At 33.8% G+C, this 22,067-nt stretch overlaps 1 protein-coding gene across 3 annotated transcripts in view; it reads right to left on the bottom strand.

The window, feature by feature from the left end:
* Nucleotides 1–22,067, bottom strand: part of LOC107227995 (titin) — a 36,506-nt gene extending 14,439 nt beyond the window's left edge. Inside the window, exons 1-5 of one of the 3 annotated variants that reach the window (XR_001525736.2) lie at nucleotides 21,893–22,067; nucleotides 10,194–10,329; nucleotides 7,773–7,947; nucleotides 6,500–6,789; nucleotides 5,450–5,630 (exon numbers count right to left, since the gene is read on the bottom strand). Coding sequence is in view for 2 of the 3 variants with exons in the window: in XM_015669333.2 (XP_015524819.1) it covers nucleotides 5,450–5,630; nucleotides 6,500–6,789; nucleotides 7,773–7,947; nucleotides 10,194–10,329; nucleotides 21,893–21,899 (789 nt within the window). In the remaining variant the exon portion in view is untranslated. The remainder of the gene's footprint in view (nucleotides 1–5,449; nucleotides 5,631–6,499; nucleotides 6,790–7,772; nucleotides 7,948–10,193; nucleotides 10,330–21,892) is intronic. The other 2 variants (XM_015669333.2, XM_015669334.2) reach the window with 2 other exon arrangements.

Here is a 22,067-nt window from a genome sequence, read left to right as displayed (position 1 = left end):
CATAACGTCGAAGAGATAGAATAAGTATAAAAAACTTTATAGATTGTCTGGCAAATCTCTTATGATTAACTGTAATTGCCGCTTTGCGTTTTTGTGAGTATTTTTTATTTATTTTTTTTTTTTTTAGTCTACGGCAGCATTACTTTACGTGATAAAACATGTAACAAAGAAGACAACAGTGCGAAACTATTTGTTCAATCGTCTAGTACAGAACTTTAATATTTTTACTAAAATTGTGTAAACTTGGAAAAATTTCACGTGTAATGAAAAATCCTACTAAAATTAATATTTTGATAAATTGGTGACATTAAAGTGATACATAGAGAAAAAAATTCAAGCAGGATACAAAAGTAAGAGTAAGAAAAAATTCATGCAACGCTGGGCGTGCAAAGAATATCGGCAAAATTCAGATAGTTAAAAAACCAGTTATGCTAAAATTAACATAAAATATTTCGTATATTATATTTGACACACTTGTGCATTAATAATAAGAAATGAAAGACGCACACCTAAAAATAGACACTGGCAACGAACTAAAAAATGATTATCAGTATTGATTATCTAAATACTAATACTAAAAGCTGTATTGAAAAAAATAATACGATTTAGGAATCTACCATTGATTTTGTCACGCCATTGGAAAAATTTCCGCAAGCCAAATTTCAAACGAGTATCTACATTTGTCAATTAACAATATTGAACAGGTCAAGAAGCCAAACACTAATAGATCAAAACTGGAAAAGAAAAGAACTTAAATGAAAGTAAAAGTGGACCGGAAATCAAATATTCTGGATTTACATATTTAAATATTTCTGCAATTCTTTTTTGCATTCACGTCGAATGATAATTTTCAACGGATACATGAAAAGCAATAATTCTGTATTTGAAGTAACGAACAATAGTCTGTTGTGATATTTGAAAGGCCCCTGGTCTATGTTATTTGCAATTAGTCATTTGGAAGAAATTAATTTGTGGAGACTGTGAGTCGAAATTCATCAATATTTATAATCTTTCTTCTTTTTTCATAATTTTTCTCAAAATATACGATATCAGAGTGAATTATGTAGATGATCGGAAATTATGATATTCCATGATTAAGTGCATTGAGATGATTTGTGATTGGTTCTAAAACTTTTTATGTCAAAGTAATTGTCGAAAAGTAAGCCCCTAATCTTTATTAGATTTTTTGAACTTTGTTTACCTGATATCATTATGAATATGATCTGAAAATATTCACTGCCGTGTGCTTCTTTGAACCCGATACTGAGACTTTGTTTTTCAAGCACTTTCGAATAAAAATTCTTTAATTAGATTTGAAACATCGCGGTGTAAGATATCAACGAATGTTCTATAACGGAACAATCTCTTGAAACTTGAAAATCAACTGCGCATGCGCCAGTTTTATCGGCTCTTCGTGCAGGCTGGCCATCCCGAGTTTCAGCTGTCAAATTTTTTCTGGCGGCGATGTAGTTGATACGAATTTTCGAGGTTAAAATCTCAAATAATTGAGATTTGACTCGGAAAGATTTGGGAAGCATTTTTTATTGGGCCGAAAAGTTGATTCTTCAAAGAACAGTCGGAATTTAATGCTTATGCTCTTTGAAAATTCAAACGTACACATTTTGTGTACGTTGGCTCGCCTGCATCGCAGACAAGAATATCGCTGCTGGAAGATTTCGCCGACCAATGAGATTGATTTATTTGGCGCATGCGCAGTCGATTTTCAAGTTTCAAGAGATTGTCCCGGTACGTGAACAACATTGACACAAATTGAGTAATTTTGGTCAATACAACAAAAATGAGAAATATAGACAGAAAAAAGAAAACGATAAATAATGTTCATAATTATAATTATTATATGACGAAGGACAAATAAAAATAGTTTTTAATACAGCTTTTAATATCGTTGAACAGAATACAATTGTATTATCCATGTACAGATTGAGTTTTTTTCAGCGGGTATTCGATAAACTATCGAAGAATACTATAATTAAATTCGAAGTAAATCGGTCAAGCCGTTTTTGAGATATTGTCGAAACTGCAAAACATGTCGCCGTGCGAAATGTTTGACATTATTTTTAATAACAATGCTTGTGTCACTTGATTTCAAAAAAATCTTTAAATGAAGCTCGATCTACATGAGTTCGAATAAAGCGTATCCCGATTGAATTGAGCTATTGTTTGTAGAGATATAAATTCCCAAAATTCATCCACTCTTCAGCTATCTACTCGTATGTAAGAATAAACAATAGTCGTGGATTGGGAAATATTATGTTTCCAACACATGCTTGGAAAGTTAGATTTTCGAAGCCTGTGGGGCGTGCATAAAGTGCCCCATTTCTGAACAGTGCGGTAAAATGACACTGGCGCATATGCTTGACTGAAATTCTCAATTTTACAGACTATGGCTGTTTTAGCGTATACACACTTTCCGATAGCTTAATTTTATGCACGGACTTTAAGCACTACCGGTTACGTCATTCGGCTAAGTTCATCCTGAAATTGGTGTGTTCAGATTAGGTTTTATGAAGTCAGGCCGTGTCTCCGGATATCTTGATTTGCTTCTCAAATCAAACTTTCCGTCGCAGGTGTTGGAAAAAATAGGGTGTCACACATGCGAATGGGTGATATCTGGCTCGTGGGTTTAAAGCACTCGCTTGGCTCATGCTCCAAACTTCACATTCGTCGGAAATCAACCACTTTCTGCACTTGTAACAGAATATACTACTTTGATTGACTGAACCTCGAACCCCGAAAAGAACTCACGCTGTACGTATAATTATACAAATAGTGTGATTAGGTAAAACAAAAGAAAAATATACCTTGAACCCCATGCAACGACTGATATTAAGCGCAAATAAGTTAGAGACCCAATATCAACATTCACGACTAAATTTTCAACCAAATTGGAAACTTCAAGGACGTGACAAGGGTTCAAAGTACATTCTACAGTCTGAAGCTTAAATCGTTAAGCCTAAATCTGTGAATGAACAAGGTAAAATTACAATGTATTTTCAGATTAGAAAACAATATAATATGACACAATGAATATTAACAAAATATCAAACGAAATGAAAATAACTTCGCGGGTGTTTATTAAATCACTATATTTACGGTAAAAAATCATTCCTAAACCAAAATAAAAACGCCTTTCCAATTGAATATCATATTAAATAAAACTCGAAAAGGCCCTAATCAATTACGGGTATACCCTGCTCGAAATCACACGTCCCTTGAATTTTGTCGAATATTTCCTAAAGGGTGCATCCAAATCGTGTTTCACCGCAGCTTTGAATGTTTCTTGAGGAATAGATTCCGATGAAAGCATAAAGTCACTTAAAATCGAGAAAATTTCACGCCATGTGAATCGTAAAATGCGGGCGTGTTACTTATGTCAATTAAAATCTGAACCTAGGCACGTTTCATCCAAAAAAGGACATAAATGCCCCATTCTACATGCAGTGACGAATAAGAAGATTCGAAAACATGTGCACATTCGTTCATTTCAACGAGAAACGCACAGGTTTTGTGATCTACCTATTCGGGACTGGATGTAAATGGGGCCGTTATACCCTTTTTTGGATGAAAGGTACACTTAAGGACAATGAATTTGAGATGACTAATTTTTTCCATTAGACTTAAGGTTAGATTCGACGGTCATGGGTTATGTTATGTTTATTGAGATTGAGTTAGTTTCGCGCTCGGCCGACTATGGCGCTGTAGGTTTCTCTATGTTACCAACATAACTGTCTAGTGGAAAAAATTGGCCGTCTCAGATTCATTGTCCCCAAGCGTACCTAGGCTCAGATTTCAATTTACATACGTGACACGCACTGCATCAGATACTTGAATCAAATGTTAGGTCCCTCTTCCATTTTTAATTTTTATCTTCGAGTATGAAATAATACAATCAATCAGAAAAAATTATTCAAAATTTGTAGCTCCAAATTGAATTACAGATCAGATGTTTTTTCAATGAGTTTTTTGAAGTATTCCAACAAATTTTTAAACGTTCCTATAGATATATATTTTAATAAATGCAAATTCAATTTTAGAGTTCATACCTAGAAATTGAAAATTCGAAACAATACTCATATTATATAAAAATTGGACCTGTGAATATCGCATTACTATCAATCGTATTTAATGTCTTGCGCACAGGCGAATAAAAATAATGAAAAAAAATACACTACTTTCTGAATGAACAAATTAATTAATGTGAGCGGAACTTTGTATTTAGTATTTCAAAAAATTTAAGCAGGTGGAAAATCAACATTTTTCAATTTTTTTAAAAATAATTTCATTCTCTTGTATGAAAGCAAGTTGCAAATTCAAGTAGAATTCGATATCGAGTTGAACATTGAATCTGGAATAGAGACAGAAATACCCGGCCCCTAGATTGATTTATTTGTAAATGCGAGCGCCTGAGAAATCCCGACATAACGTCTCTAATAATACAAATCCGTGGGTGTGATAGATAATTCGATGTAACAGCCAGCTGCATGCGTGTGCGAATAAAGGCTAACTTTTTTGGTAATTTGGTAAGAGAAAAAAAATCGAAACAAAGATGTCAATATAACGGTGTCGAAACTATACTCCTATAAAAAAAAACCAAACCAAATGTATAACAACATTGTGATAAGGATAATTAAAAATGAATAGAAGAAATAGTTATAGCATACACATAGTCATAAATGGTCACATGTCATTCAAGATCGATTAATTATCACCTTACCTGATCGACAAACGGCTCGGTATTCCTGTACTCATTGTTTGGCTTGTAAAATCAATAGAAGAATTTTTATTTGTACTATTTATCTTAGTTTCTCAAACTGGATGTAACCCACGAGCAAAGTATGTACAATTCATAGACAGGGTTGTTAGTTAAGCTTTAAACGGTTGCATTAGTTTTTATAGATCAACTTTTCACGGTTCAATTGAATCTTTACGAAAAGAAAAACACGAAAAATCGAAAATTATGTGTGTCATAATAATTGCGGAAAGTTTCGAAAAGTTCAAAAGTTTTCTCAATATCTCAGAGATGGATTTTTTTCTCAACTGTGGCCAAAACTCACATACAAAATTTTTTGAATTGTCATCTCAAGAATATCTTTCCAATCATAAGATAATGACATTTTTCAAAGCCTGATCTAGCAAACTAGTGACACTTTCTAACCGAAAATTGAGATTCGTTTATAGCAAAACTCTTTGGGTAATATGAAACTGCAAGAATGTTATACATATAATATATCAAAATATAGTCCAATCAATAAGCGGACAACTGATGCTAAGATGATGCAATGTAAATTTTCTGGATCTGCGGATAAATTAGAATGATAAAAAACATTTGACTTTGTTCAGAGTAAACGCGGCTCTATATTCACGTAATGTGATGGAAAAAAGGAGAAAAGAAACAAGAATAACACATGTATCAAGAGATTAAACTCACCATCACTGGTGATAGCTTAGGGTAAACGTTTTCGCAGAAAATGTTCCACCAGAGTTGCAAAAGTGGCTGCAAATGATTGCATCCTGACGGCGGATGGACGGTTGAAGTTTCAGTGTCGAAATATTGCAGCCAAGGTTTTGTGGCGCCGATGAAATGTATAATACGAACATTTTCCCCAAATCTGCAAGATAAGCGAGAATTTCTAAATGTTCAACCACGAAAGTTGGGCTGTTTTTGGTTGTTGTTTCGGCTTCCGGCATATAAAACAGCAAGTTTTGTTCTCTCGGAAACTTAAACGTTAAACCAACTCGGAGATGAAATTTTGAAAGATGGTGCAGTGCGATTTGGGATCTTGATCTTAAATCTGATTCTTAAAACCGAAATTATAAGTAACAAGTGTTTAAAGATAAAAATGGCGGACCTAGAGATGACAGGAAAGTATCGCAATAATCTTGTCCAACTTATTCAATCATAGTTTGTAGCATTGGTTGAAAAATCTTACATTCATTGGCACATCTTCTCACCCTGTATAATAAATCAAGGATTTCAAGATAAATGCAAGTCATAAATAGATGAATTACTGGGTTACCGCGCCAACAACTACTATTGTAAAACAGTCAGTCTCAAGACTTTGATACGAGAATACGTCTTTCTAAAATACACAATTTGCTCTATATTTTCCGCATTTTGCTGCACTTGTTTTATTTATCGGAGAACTCATTATTTTAAAATAAGTCAAAAGTTACGATACATATTCAAATAAGCAGCAAAGATCAATGTTTGTAGATAGGGATTCATTTTCGATACAATCTCACATTTCGTGGTGTAAGCCATGACTAAACCAATTAACTAGACGAGCTGTAAGTTGGCTCCCCTGTCTTGTAGGCGAGAATATCGCTGACCAATGATCGGTTTGCATTTTGCGCAAGCGAAGTCAATAACTCAGCCTGCTGAGTTTCGCTGCGTCTTTTTAACGCATGTAAGTATGACGTGACGGTGTGGGAACCAGGCATGAAATAACTGCACTTGAAATAAATGCGAGCGTCTTACTGTTTGTAGGCGGGCAGATACGAGTAAGTTGCCGTTGAGCACATGTTGTAGATGAACGGTAGATGCTTGGAGATGTCCTTGTGGGCCCAATCACTGAAGTACGAATTGAGAAGACCTTGGTCACCACCGTCGAACGAACCTTTTTCCGCCGCGAATGAAGTGATCGAGGCGAAGGTCTGCTGCGACGGCTTGAATACGAAAACTCCCGAGTTGAAGCAGTCCGGCCATCCGACGTCGGGTGCTGCTGTCAATTCTTCTCGTTCAAACAGTTCGTCGCAATTCCTGACAACCTGTTAAATGTGCGAGAACGTCAGGTTATATATAGGACTGCGAGAAGAAAAAGGATGAAAAATAAATCCATGTATTGTAAAATCGATGAAGAATTACTTATGAAATTCACAGGGATCAATTATCTTTAGGTATCTTTAGGGAGGTTGATAAACCAAAAATCGATACTTTTTATTGACTTTATTACGATTCAGTCGTACATTGAGTATTCATCAAATTTTTGTATTGGTAAGATGTGAAGATCTTTTTAAAGATACAGAACTAGTATTATGAATGAAAGCTTATAGAGAGTCATTAGCCAACAGTCGAATGCTCTAACGCGCTTGCGCTAAAAATCTAGAGCACCATCAGTTGTTTTATCAGGCTGACCAACCGTCCAAGTTCAGTTGACAGATCGCCGCGATGTATGTAACCTCAACTGTCCTCAACTCCCAACATTTTTAAGGTTACATACATCGCGGTGACCTGTCATCTGAACTTATGACGGTTGGTCGACCTGACCAAACAAATGCCATTGCTCTAGAAATTTTGCGCATGCGCGTTAGGTCATTCAACCGTCAGCTAATCGCTGTAAATATGGATGCTTTAATGTCATATCGTTTAGTTGGTAAAAGTGTAGTGAATAGATTCGATTTAATGATATCGATTATGATCAAGAAATGGCAATATTGCATTAACTGTTGAAAAGAAAGAAATTCCATTTCAGTGACTTCGTGAAAAATAGTATTTTGAATAAAATGAACCATTGTGAAGTAAAATCGAAGTAATCTGCCAAATTATTAACAATTTAGAAGCAATTCGAAATGAAGCGTCGATATCTAAGCTTCTCTTCACAATTCGAATACTTGTTTATTTTTATTTTTTCAAAGATATCTTCATAGCTTATGAATATGACATTTTGGTAAATAAACCTTGGTAATAAAAAGTAACAGAAAGTATTGACTTTCGGTCAACCAAAATTCTTAATAATTGTTGGGTAACTTACGAGAGCATCGGCATCCACGAAAACACATTTTTCGTACTGAGTCAACCGCCAGCAGTGTAATTTGGTGAATGTGATTCCGAGTTCGGGTCGTGCAAGGAGCGCGAGATTGGCCTCATCCTTTGAATCCAGGACGTTTACTTCCTGGACAAGAGAATATACCGAGGCCAATTTTTCCCTGTAAAATTTGAAAAAAAATAACGATCATAATGTCAGATAAGTACTAGATTCATACGAATATCGAGAATGAATTAAAACAGTTATAGTAAATTGCTCAGTTTACAGAATCTCAAGATTCCACAAACCAAAAACTGTAAGTTCGTTCATCGCGATTCGAGAATTCGTGACAAACATTTACCAAATGGGAAAATGAAACAGTCCGGAATTTTACATTATACAATGATTTTGGAATCAACGAACGCCAACTTTTGAGAATTTATTCTTCCGAGTTATATAAAGAAAAAAATGTTCAAGTATTCATAACTGGAAAATTTTAGCATAACGAAATAAATAATGCAAAAAAATGATACAGGTTTAACAGGTGCTAAAATCACCTGAAAAAATTCCTACTGCATATTAAAAATTGTGCGAGGTGCAAATTTGATCGAGTTAGCACATATGAAATATACTTCCATAGTTTTTACTCGTACAAAACTTCAGTATTTTCCAGTTCATCATTACCCGTAATAACAAAACGAGAAAAGTACCAATATAACGTCAAAAATAAAATTTCTGGAATACAAAATGAGCGTACAATGGCAGGGATTAAAAATTAAAATGACGCGGACTGCGATTTATTTGCTTTATTATAAGTATAGTGTCATAGGATGCACTCTTGTATACATTACATCTATTGTCACACAATCAGATTTCATCGTCAGTGCAAGACGGGCAGAACGCCAGAGAATTGTAGCGAGACGTGGTTGACAAATGAACTTGTTTGTAAACAATTAAGCCAACCTTGTTTACAATTAAATACATAGGATCGGTGCCAATGATCATTGACCGCATTCACTATGACGTACAAATCAAGCTTCATCTCACTAAATATTAATGAATTAATACCTTTGCGATGTATTAATTGTTAGCATAATGTATTCACTGTAATTTTCAAAAAGAACCTAGCACGATAAAATACAGTCACCAAATTAATTTAACCTTCTATGTATGTAAGTAACTTTAGTATTATTTATGTTTTTTACAGATTGAAAGGTAGCAGAGAATTTTTCTCAAAAATTTCAAACATCCATTTTTACGAATCCAATATTTTCTAAAAAAAAAAAAAGAATGAAAATGAATGACTTCATTATAAACCAATTTTAAAAAAGTTCGGACTATGAAAAGGTTTTTAAGTATTCACGTTTATACAATAGAAAAATAAATGAAAATCGAACTTGAAAAGTGCTTATACTATCAGCTGAAAAAGTTTCAAACCAAATGGAAAATGGTGATTCCAAACCTAGTCTCACTGGCATGGGATTCTCCATATACGTTAAATTTTGTCACCACTACGGATCAAAGTGATAGATAGGAATGATCAAAGCTAGTACACATCGCCTGAGAAAATTAAGTGGTTGAATTAACCCTTTGACTGCCATTGTAGCATATTTGCTACAATGATGAAACAGCTATTTATTTGAACATCTTCTACAATTTCAATTTAAAAGTCCTGAAATAATTTAAAAAACACTAACGCACTCTAAAGAAAGTTTTCACTAGATAATTTAATTTGAAAAACTTTCTATTTAGGCATGAAAATTGAGAAACTCTATTTGTAAAAAGTGTAATTTCTCAAACATTTTGATTGAGAAAAATGCTTTTTTTCAACAAAAAAGAGGCTTCGTCGTTAGAGTTAATGTATCTAGTATTTAAACGGAAACTAACTTTAGCATCATAATTACCGAAATACTTGATTAGGAAAATTAATTTACAACATTATATCTGCTTGTATCCCTATCGAATAAATTTTGCACATTGGTGTGTCAGATAAAGTTCCATTTCAGTCGACTGTACAGTTGAACTGTTATTCAGAATTCACGTGATTGTATCGCGAAAATTATTTTTCGAATTGATTGTTCATATATTTGTCGATGTTGAAAAATCTGAAATTGACAAGCGCGAGCGGCGAGCTTTTTCCTGAATAATTATTGACATTCAACGTCAATAATTATAAATGTCGGAGTCCTGTTGTCAGAATAAATTAATATTACAATTATAATGGTAATATAAAAATTGAGAAAACGTGAATTGCAAGAGTAATTTGTAACAGCATTTTTTTCAGTTTACGCATTACAAAGGTAATTAATTGGAGATCTTTTCAATTACAATTTTCACACAGAATTGGTGATAACCATGTGATTTTACTTATAGAAACAATACTTGTGCACCAAATTGATCCCATAGAAATGCAAGAGTAAAACTTACCTCATAACCTGAGTGACACCCGGGGTTATAAGAATTGCCAAATCATGCTTGGTACCGGCCCGGCGCAGGGAATGCGCCAAAACCAAAGCTCCAAGTGAGTAAGAATCGTTTGTGGCCAACGTCACCCATGCGAAACCTGAAAAAACGTGGCAAAGAATAAACGATTTAATACAATATTATCGAATAATCGAAAATGTGCAAGCAGTTATTGAGTTTGTTTCACACGTTTGAAATTCGATAGTCGTATACATACAAAATGATTTTAGGGATTTACCAAATACGGCGGGTGAAATTTTTTTTATTTTCGCTTATGGTTGAAAAAACTTGTCGTTTGATTGAACAAAACAGTGTTCATAGAAGGATAGTTTAGGTTGTCAAATGAAACCGAATAAGTTATTTGAATTAAGCCAACTTTGCTGTTGCCATATATTTATTACATTTAGCAAGGTATTTTTTATAGTAATATACCTATACCTCTAATATTGCTAGGGAAATAGAAAAGAGATGAATTTGCAGGGTCGAAAGTCTGAAAGAGAAAATGACTGTCTTTGGAGTTATTTTAAAATAGCATAAACACGAGGCCGAGGAAATATGTGTCCAAAATACTGATCTAAAAAGGACGTCTAACAATAAGTACGTATATATAAATTATACCGTAGCTACGTCTTGAAGACGTATTTCAAACGCTGTGATAATTCTATGACGCGTTATGTTGTGTAAAAGGGGGAAAACATTGTAAGTGTCAAAAATGACCGCCAAGTAAAAAATAGATTTGATCACAGCGGCCAAATGAGTGAAAATTATATGGGCTGTTCTATGCCAAGTCTGTGGAAACTTTTGTAGGTGATGGTGGCATCTCTAAAACCACCAATATATTTATGGATTTTGTGACAAAAGGTTTTTGATCGCTTTTCAATTACTAAATAATTAAACCTGCTTCAAGTTCCACGCTTTTGATAATTCTCAAAAAATTATCAATAATTAGGTTTTTGGTAGCAATCTTTTTAAGATTGGTCCGATGATGCATAGATATTTTTTCCATTAGTTATTTCGGTATTTTGAAAATTTTTGTTCAAAGAAGAACATTCCTCAACGTTTTCAAAACATTACGAACATTATTTAACAAATTTTAATTTATAAAAAAAATATGTTCAAGTTACGTGAAAACAAGAGAAAGTCGATGTTTCGAAATTATTTTTCCGTAACTGTGGAAAAGTCATGTAGGCTAAGCTACATTGTAATTGATGAAATATACCAAAGTGCTGGAAGAAATAGAAAAATAGCCAATTCAATGCATCGCAAGCTTAAATAAAATTTTTTTGATTTTCAGGTTTATGCTTCATCACATTCTGCTTTCGTTTGTATAATCAATGTAACGTACGATTGAATATAGCTAATCTCTTTACATCCAATTGGAAAAAGTCCCTGTAATACCAATAAGAAAATTGAAAAACGCTGAATTCTACATGCAAACAACCCATTATATAATTTACGATTGTTTTTATAACTATTTATTTAAGTCAAAAAAATATGTTGTTCAACCGATTCTGATAAACAATAAACTTATTTTATTTGTAGGTGAATTTTTCACTTATATTACATTTTTATGTCAATTTTGACCATCAATCATCATATTTCTTGGCGAATCATAAGTTTTTCATACATAATAGTTGTAACGATTGTAAAACTAATTTTTTTTTCTCATCCACCGATATGCTCAAGATAAAAATCTGTGTAAGATAGTTCGTAGGGAATTCATTCATGAATAAAACGAACTCTTTTTCATTACAATCAGACGAACTGTACGGATTTGACGGTAAAAAAAAAAAAAAAATGAATACAATAATGTGATTTCTTTGAGGTTGTTAATAGTAATATATTATTAGTTATATATTAACAGACATTAATAAAAAAATTGCAATTGCGATTTTTCTGCCTCACGTATCGATATAGATACGGGTGGGCATGTGGATACACCGTATGTACATATATTCAACGCATACATATAACAGTTGATTTAAAAGTTTTTACGGTGTACCAATAAATGACACGTGTTCAGACAGGCGAAGGCATTTCCTGTCGATAAAGATGACAGGTAATTTATAGATTCCGCAATTAAATTGCCTGTGACGATTGGAGGTAGGCCAAAAATTTACCGGATGTGTAGCGTTCGAATTCGCGTTTATACAACATATACGAGTGTGCCTAAGGTTATATACATATTCACATGTGTAAATCACCTATCGAAATCCGGAGTTATTCGATATCGAATAAAGTATAATCGGCTGTATGTGTAAAATATTGCACTGCAACTTAAATAATACTCAACCTTTGCAAGATTAGAACTGTTCAAGTTATGCCAATGGTATTCAGAGTTCAAGGCTCGTCGAATCAGTGATAAGAGAAGTTCGACCTAGTCTGTACGCCTGAATTATAATCAACTCTTTAACAAAAAATAACGACAAACGTAACAATGATGTCTCAATGTTGATAGTAATCACGATAATTATACGATTATACAAATGGCAACGCGGTAATATACATATAACGCTGATAACTGAGCGAATATACGTGTATATGTTAGAGTGTTTCAGAAAAAACAATTACGAATTTCTAACGTGGCAATCCCTAAAACGATTTTTATGCCAAAGAAAAGATTCTGGGAAATGATAAGCATTTTACGTTAAGTGGAAGATCGGCCGCATTTGATTTTTTATTTTTTGTTTTACAGTTTTTAGAATTCATGATCAGTAATATGAAATAATTTTTTTTTTTGTTTCTTATATTAATTAAAATATCAATTTACGTTGTAAAGGAGACCCACACTTTTGATATTAGGTCTCCAATTGATGTTTCAGAATTGTAGGTATCTCATGAGTTTTTCATTATTAATTCAATTAACTCATAAAATTGCTATAATTTAATATAAATTTTTAACCTAGGAAAATCAAATTCCCGTTCGATATATTTTTATATTACCAATCGTGATCTTTAGGTTGGATCTTTGGGTATAAATTTGTGCAAGAAATAATAATTGAAGGGCTACAACATATTTCAACTTGCTCATTTTACTTCTCTATTTTTATTTTACATTACTTTTTTTTATAATTCGATAATCAATTGGAGACTTGGTATTACAACCGTGGGTCTTCTATACGACGTTACATGATATTTCTATTGAAATAAGCAATAAAAATGTTTTTTAATCACTTCTATTCCTTTATTCATAAATTCAAAAAAATGTAATAAAAAGAAAAAAATGAAATGAAGAGGGTCTCTTCCGCAAGACGGTCATGTTTTCCCAGAATCTTTCCTTTAACCTAAACAAACCTATTCGGGGTTTCCAGATTGTAAAATCGCAATTTATTTTTTTCCGAAACACCCTAATACATATGCGTACAGATTAATTATTTATCGAAAGAATGTTCTTTCGTCTGCTGTAATGCGCATGCGTTAAAATTAAAGAGCAGTTGTTTGCCAGGGTGACCAACCGTCGTGTACGTAACCTCAAAAATTTTGACAGCTGTCGGGTGTTAAACACAACTGACGGTTGTTTTTGAGGTTACGTTCATGACGATTGGTCGCCCTGGCAAACAACTGCTCTTTAATTTTAACGCATGCGCATTACAGCAGACGAAAGGACATTCTTTCGATAGATAATCACTCTGAGTATGCATATGAATGATTATGTTTCCGAATGCAAAACCGTTGCGAAGAATTTAAGCTGGGGAGGTAAGAAAATCGAGGTGAATTACGCACATATAATTATATATATATATAAGAAACGAAGTCTTCGGAGGATAGAAAAAAGTGATACATGAGAACGCAATTGGCTTTAGTCCAAATCTAAATATACCTATTCAGACATTCGACCACTCTATATACCTACCTGGAATTTCTGCCTTTTCTTCGGCATTGTGAAACTCGTTGCGGACGCATTATATACATAAACTAAACGAAGTTATGTAGCCATTCATATTTTATACAAAGAAGAAACTTCGACTCGACGACGAAACTCTTTCGACGCATGGCGCACGTTAATTGAATGCAAAGATTCATACGTTATAGCTTGGAAGGAACCATTTTTTTTCACTCCTCTTTGAAAAACTTGTTGTAAAAGGGTATCTGTTAAACCAAATTTTAATAAATTGCTCTCGAGATCTGACTTTTTTTTTACTTAAATAAGGTGAGGGATATTTCGGTGTTTCTTAAATTGTTATGACTTGTGGTTGGATTTGAAAATGTCAACTTTGTGATGAAAATATTTTGTATGGCATTGTAATCGTGATTTTCAATCTGTTGTTTTTGCTATTCAACTTTTGTTCAACTAAATAGAGGAAAATTATGGCCAAACTGATTCAGCTTTCGCTGCTTATCATACGCATTTACCACAGCAATTCTTCACGCGAAGATCGAATGATTCCAATCTTTTCTATCCATAAAGTACGAGTATTACTTGAATGAAAAGTTCGTTTTTAAACTTTATCCGTGTCTTTTTCAAATAATTGATTCATTGTATTTTTTGAACGATAAATTCTGACTACCCACAAATATTTTATCGGAGCATAAAATTGAAAAAACTTGATAAATTTCAGGGACGAGAGTAAAATTCCAAACTATCAGTTCTAAGATTTCATTTTCCAACTTAATATCTAAGTTTTCCAAGTCTGAATAAATAAATAATTTATACAGAGATAAGAAAAAAAACGGCAGCAATATAATATATATATATATATATCCATTGTATTACGCACATCGCAGTGATAAATTATCATACTATGTATAACTGGCCGCATTGTAGTGGACTGTATAATTAATTATACAATCAATATCGCCAGCAATAAAACTAATCAATGAACCAACGCGCGAATGAATGTAATTACGTTATGCGAAAAAAAATATCAAAGCACACAGTGCAGTGATTCGTATTTGCAAAAGTTGTCAGTCCACTGTCTCTCTTTCTCCATCATTGCTCTTCCACATTGCACAGTTGCAGTCGTTTATATATAACCAGATGTTTGATGTTATACTTAGGATAAATACATAAATTAAATATGCGGCATGTCATCGTTGATATACGTACAAAATATATTGAATATATCTCTACGTAATTATACGTTGAAAATATGTACCAGAAGTAATACTTATCTATACTTATTATTACACGTATATTAAATTGTGTATTTTTGAAAAAGAGTTTTTTGTACTCGGGTTTCTTTCAAACTCAATTCAAACGAGTATCTTCGATTTAAGTAATATATTTCGGTGTTTTTGCACAAAGTTTATTGGGAAGTTTCATTCAAATTGATTATGATTATCAGCCGATTTATGAAAATCGACCGTAAATAGCATGTAAAAATACTTTCAAAGTGAAAAAATTGAAACACGTTTCAGTACAGCACACAAATTTTTTTTCCTGACAAACGTCACGATATACGAATGTGTCTTGTCATTATCTATCGATATTCTCGTTATGTTTTATCAACGTTAGAATATTAAAAATGTATGTACCTGAAGATTGAATCTAACAAAATTTATCGAGAAAAGTTCAAGAAGTTTAGCTGTAATTTGAATAATTCTGTACTCTCCAATAATTCATACTCAAGTTTCATTCGTCAAAATTATTATAAAAAATGTTAATCATAGGAATTAGATTTCAATCAAATTTTCAACGCTTTGAGTCATACATAAATTATTGCGCTGAGTCAAATATTATAACAAAATAGTATTCTACGATTTCTGGGGTCGCTGAATACGAATCTGAAAGCAGGTTTCAAAAATTGAAGATGGTGGATCCAACCTGGTGGACGAAAATTTGAAATTTGATCGAACGTGGTTTAAAATCTCTACGCACGGATTTGCAGGGTCACTGAGTAGACCCGCCATCTTGAATTTTTTAAATCCGATTTCAGATTCGTAACCAGCGATCCCAAAAATTTATAATTTATCACGTAATTTATGTAAAATATGTCATACATATAAAAGGGTAACTTTCTCTGAAACGAATTATTGCTTCAATTTTCACGATTTTTGTCAATAAATTTGTTTCCAATAATAATAATTTACATTATATTTCAATAATTACTCTCGAGTGTTGAAAACCTATTAGTGTACTGTCAGAAATAGCAAAGAATCGGAAAGAAATATGTTGAAAAGTTTTCTGAACATACAAAAAAAAAAATAAAAAATGGTTACAAAATAGGTGGTCAGAATACTTACCACTACGAGTCAAAGGGTTAAAGCAATAACTTCGCAACCTTTGGCTAATTTTAGAAAATTATTATCATTCAGCGTTTCATTTTGAAATTGCGATCAAGCCTGACCGATAAAGAGTTCAGATTACAAATTGAGAAAAAAGAATTGACATAAAAGCTCCGTAGATGCCGAGAGACTTGATAATAATTAATCAACTCGCCGTCCATTCTCTGAAAGTGCATCGTGCAGCCAAGAGCCAGAACCTACAGTCTGTACTTGACGTGAAAAGAGAGACTGTAAAAACGCGTGTCGTAGATAGGCAAGGTACTTTATACATGATACCCGTGGTGAAACCTGATACAGGGAGACGTAGAGACACTAGACAGTGCCCAACGACCGGGTATGTATATTATATATAGACTCAGTTTATATTTACACGCAACGACTTTGGGCCCATAATAGATGCGCCGTATATGCATTTGCGAGAAAATAGGCGCGACGATGCATCGCATTTATTCGCTTTATATACTTATTTATGTACGCGTTCGCTTGCAGTGCATCCCTTGCCTTGGGTCAAGATGCGCTTAATTGTAAATTGGCCATTCTTAGCAACGAGTGATTTTGTTCAGTGTTTTGTTCCGAAGCCGCCATTTTTTATCGCCCTCGCTGAGAAAGTTGTACATACAAAGAAAAAAAAAAAAAAAGAATAAACCTAAATAACATTTGGGGGGGGGGGGGAATTTTTTTCTTCAAACTGTCACTGCTCAGTCGCATTTAACGATATGTGCTTGATTCTGAAAGCAATTTTTTAGAAAATACAATTCTCTGCAAAAACGTAATTTGAAATTTTGTTGTCAAATTAACAGTTTGGCCACTAAAGACGTTTGAAGGTAAAGCTTTACGAAAAAACGATTTTCAAGATGCATAATCGGTAAACCGTTGAAGCCACAGACTGCTTTATAGAAATTTTTAGAGAGAATCGAATTGCCTACACATTTTTACTTTGCGTGTATATGTTACGAAGTGAATGGTTTAGCCACTAAAGACGATTGAAACTGCATTTCTACACAATATTGATGTCAAAGACTAATATTTTGTAGACTGTGAAAGTAGAGACTTTGCTCTACAGACATTTTGATAGAGAATTGAATTGCCTAAAAGTTTGTAAAGATTGTTTCAATTAAATTCAAACGATATCTATCGAACCGTGAAAAAATTGAGCCCGGTAAAGAAAAAATAGGTGAAATAAATTGATATCACAAGTTTTTCGAAAACACTATGAAAAGAAAGACCTGGCACTTTTTCTAGTTTCTAGAATACACTTTTGGATTTTTATAAGAGAGATGGCACAGGAATTTTCATAGACGAAAGACTTTCATAACGGACTCAAGATATAATTTTTCCATTTGCTTCAATGAAATTAATTATCTCTGTATGCATTGTTTCGAATTCCAGCAAGTATCCGTAGAAGAGGTATTTAAGACTTTTTTTTATAATACACATTTCTTATTTGGCAGTTCAATCCGTCGACCATAAACAATTTTTTATATCTGCAAGGTTGGCTCAGTTGTATAAAGTTTCACGTTGCATAAACAGATGACGAAATTCTTTTCTTCTTCATTCTTCATTCACACCCATGTAGTCAACTCAACAAACGGTTTTCCCTTAAACCTCATCGATATATTTTCAGCTTGTGACGAAGGAATAAGAATATAATAAAGCTTATTTTTTCATCGTTTATGATCGAATTTCAATGAACGAATTAGCTCTCACTATCTTCCCCATAAATCGAACTTTCGTTCAGAAATTTTCGAGCATCGGTGGACGTGTACTTTCTATTCAGCTGTTATCGTTCGCCTTACTTTTCTCTTTGTAAAAATCTGAGTAATTTCGAGAGAAACAGTGATTCTGTATCGAAAGATTAACAGAAACCGAAAACACCGATAATTGGACCAAAATTTTGTTTTTCCATTTCGGGATTAAGAACTCTGATTTGAAGACAGTTGTTGAAAATCCATACGGTATATAATGTGAGAAACTAGATCGTAGAGGTTAAAATAAAATTCGAATAGGTTTTACACCTACTCTGATTTGTTCAGTTGCCAAAGGATGAAGCTATTTCAGAGCAAGATGTATATACGTCATTTTTCAACAAACATATGGTTTATTCCACGCTGTTTTGACCTACTCCTTGGGCATCATGAAACGTTATTTAAACTTTTTCGCCCCTTCACTTCTTTTCTTTGCATACATTCAAAAAGTTCGTCGATAAAGAAAACTGAATTAATTTACATTAGTTTGCTGTCTCGTAACAAAAAATTGTCAACTTTCGCTCGAGATTTTTCAAGTTTTTTCTAAAAGTAGAATTTCATACTGTGAAACATTTTCCACACCTCTGCAACGGCATAGCTGTAACCGGAAATTATTGGACTCGACACCAGAATAGAATTACTAATTACCTACAGAAAATGACACAAATATAAAAAAAGAAATGAGGTTACAGACAGGAAAATTCGTACATAATGAACATATCGCACGCATGACATGCATTTCGTTTTCTACAGTTTGGATTTTCTCTATAACTGCCACAGCAAACCAGCTGGAATTGTCAATTCATTCTCGTAAAGCAGACACGTTTTTTTTTTAATAATAGTTGAACGTGTTAAGGGGGGAGCCTGCTTTAGAGGCTTCAAAAAATCGGTTTTTTCGAGGATTTTTTTGGGAAGGAAAGAAATATCCATTTAAAACGAAACTTTCAGGGTTTATTGTTCTGTATTTCAACAGTCTTCTCGAATTTTTTCATTAGGATACATGTCATATTATGCCCGGTACAAGCATTTCACCGAGGCGTCTCGAGTATGCATTTGTCGTGCGGCGGGAAAGGTGCAGGTCGCAATTTCCATCTGAAACAAAGAAACCAAAAAAATTTTTACTTCTCAATAGTATAGCTTCTAGCTAAAACAAGAAAATTCCACAAAAAGTGAAAAATTCAACAATTTTTCGCAAATTAAAAAAAAAAATTCATTTTTCTTGGGAAAAGAATTCACTTTAGATTGTTTAAAAAGTGGGTTAATCTTAACTTTCTTAAGGTTTTTTAGGTTCAACTAGAAGAGAATTTCATCCCGAGTACAATGCAATTTGTCTCGTTTCGATAGGACGTTTAGTTTTTTCCCTATCTTTCCCGCCAATTAGGAAAAAGCGTAAAAATGGAAAAACGGAGAAATCGTGCGTCAAAGTTTTCGTACATAAAAAATCGTAATTTTCTTGAACTTACCCGATTAATATGCTAATCAGCGATTCCTGGTCCATAGAGTTGCCCTTCAGACTCTTCAAAAAACTGGTTCAAAACTTCAAAAAACTGGTTCAGACTCTTCAAAAAACTTTAAAAAACCGCTCGTATACCTGCTCTACGCTTGCTCACTATTTCTTCTGTAACTCCGAAAATATTTCGAATTTGCGTCTGAAATTTTAGGGACACATTCTTGGATAGTTTGGGAAGACATTTATGCAAAAAAAAAATAGATTTTATGAAGCCTCTAAAGCAGGCTCCCCCGTTAATTCGCGCGTAAGAAATATACGTCAGCGGTGTTTTTGGCCTGATAGAAGATAAAAAATACGGGAAGACAACATTTAAAAATACGAGATATCCCAACAACGAAATATCCGGCATTTGGCAGGGGGCCGTTTCACTGCGAATGCCAGGAATAAACCCTGGAGTCAAATCTACTACTTCTCGACGTTCATCGCTTGCCGGTTTAAGATCGGAAGAAATGCGAGCTTCTCTCTTCCCAGGAATAAAATTGGAACATACTGCAAGCTGAAGCACCGCACTAATTCGAGACGATAATTAACGCGATAGATAAATCACAGCAGATGATATGTAATAGGAGCTGTCTTGTTTTTTTTCTGATTGATTCGTTCTCGGTTTTTCTATTTTAATTCTCGTGAGACGTATGTTGTATTTTTCAATTTGAAATAAGAATGACGTTTCCAAGATTTCATATTGAACATCATTTAGTATCAGTAATTTTATGTTTTCGCTACTTTGGTACAATTGCTTTTCAATTTCGATCACGTACTAGAAACGAAGGATGGAGTCTGTTGTTAGTCTCGATAATCACGTTTAGCTGTAATAAAAATGCAAAATTAAGGCTTTTAAGACGATTTTAAGAGGACCATGTCTTAATTCAACGGCCTCACGAGATCCTCGAGACGTCTTTAACGATGTGTATAAAATGTGCACACAGATTTTCAGTGTTTGAACAGATTAAACTCGCATTCGTTGTAGATCCAAAATTTTCCTGTATCTCCAGTTGTATTTTGATTATTATTATTAAAAAAATAATACAAAAATATTGAAGTTACCGTATGTTCAGTTTTGTTCTTATACTCTCCCTCATTCATTATCACAGACGACATGAACGAAGATATTACGTACAACAATAACAATTAATCGACAAATGTTTTGTTTCGATTTTTTTCGAGGTATGCAACTTTGCTCGAACAAAATCTTTCTTCTGTACTTTTAGATTCATAAAAAATTGAAGAACGTTCATTAATTTGCAAGTTTAGCATGACTACGAACAAGTTGAGTTTGTCGAATATTATGAGTGAATATTTAACTTTGTTACGGCTCATTGAATTTCATAAAATCCTATAACTGCGAAATAATGATTTGCTTGATAGAAATCCATTATGCTATCACCTCTTTACGTACGACATTTCCCATCATTAATTATGTATCCATTTTATGCATACAAATAATAACGCATACATATGCTAAATACGCGATACACGTACTAATGTTCTTCCTTTTCCCCCCAACAGATTATCGGCCTATAAAGATACTATTAACCTACAAACATGAACGTAGAACATGTTTTACCGGTACCCGTCAGTCGGTTGTTTATGGCATAATTTCACCGTCCGCCTGATGTTGCATAAATCATGTAGATGACAATCTCGTGTCAATTGTTAAAAATAGCTCGAGAGGGTGCTTAATATATCCAAATTCCTCAACAAGTTAGACAAAATAAGTATGCAGTGCAGAATTCGATTTATAAACTATGTTTTATAGTTTACGCGACACGATTATGCCAAAATCGCTAAGCAACACCACGCAATCAGCTAATCAGGAATAATTATCATAACGTGTGATCCGAGCAACATAGCTGGGCATGTATCAAACCACAAGCTGAAATGCGAGTACATAGTATGAAGAAGGAAAAAAACGCTGTTTATAAAATAAAATAGAGGAACCGTCTGCTAATCGTTATTTAATCAAGCATGGGACCGGCGGGGTTTGTGAGCGTCGACACTAATAATCGTCTCGTTTGAAGGTCATTCGGTCGCAGCGGGAATCGGTCTAACCCCAATCATGTCCATGACCATGACCGAAACTAGCCGGGTCCTCTCCGAAAGTTGGTTAGGGAAGTGGTGAATGAAATCGATAATGTCAGACGGACTCGGTTGGCTGGTGATAATTAGTACGATATGAAGCTTACCGCCCATTGTTGCTGGTCTTGTTAATCAAACGATTTTAAATTCTTTCCAGTATCTATCTCAGAACACACCCACGACTCAGAGAGACCCCGTGTAACTGACAGAAGTGTTCTCTCTGTCAGCGCCACGACACGAGTGACGAACCGCGACGTGATGTGATGTTCTACATTATCGACC

This window comes from Neodiprion lecontei, chromosome 5 (genome assembly GCF_021901455.1).
Source record: "Neodiprion lecontei isolate iyNeoLeco1 chromosome 5, iyNeoLeco1.1, whole genome shotgun sequence".
Taxonomy (NCBI): Eukaryota; Metazoa; Arthropoda; class Insecta; order Hymenoptera; family Diprionidae; genus Neodiprion; species Neodiprion lecontei.
This window is presented reverse-complemented; position numbering and strand designations above follow the sequence as displayed.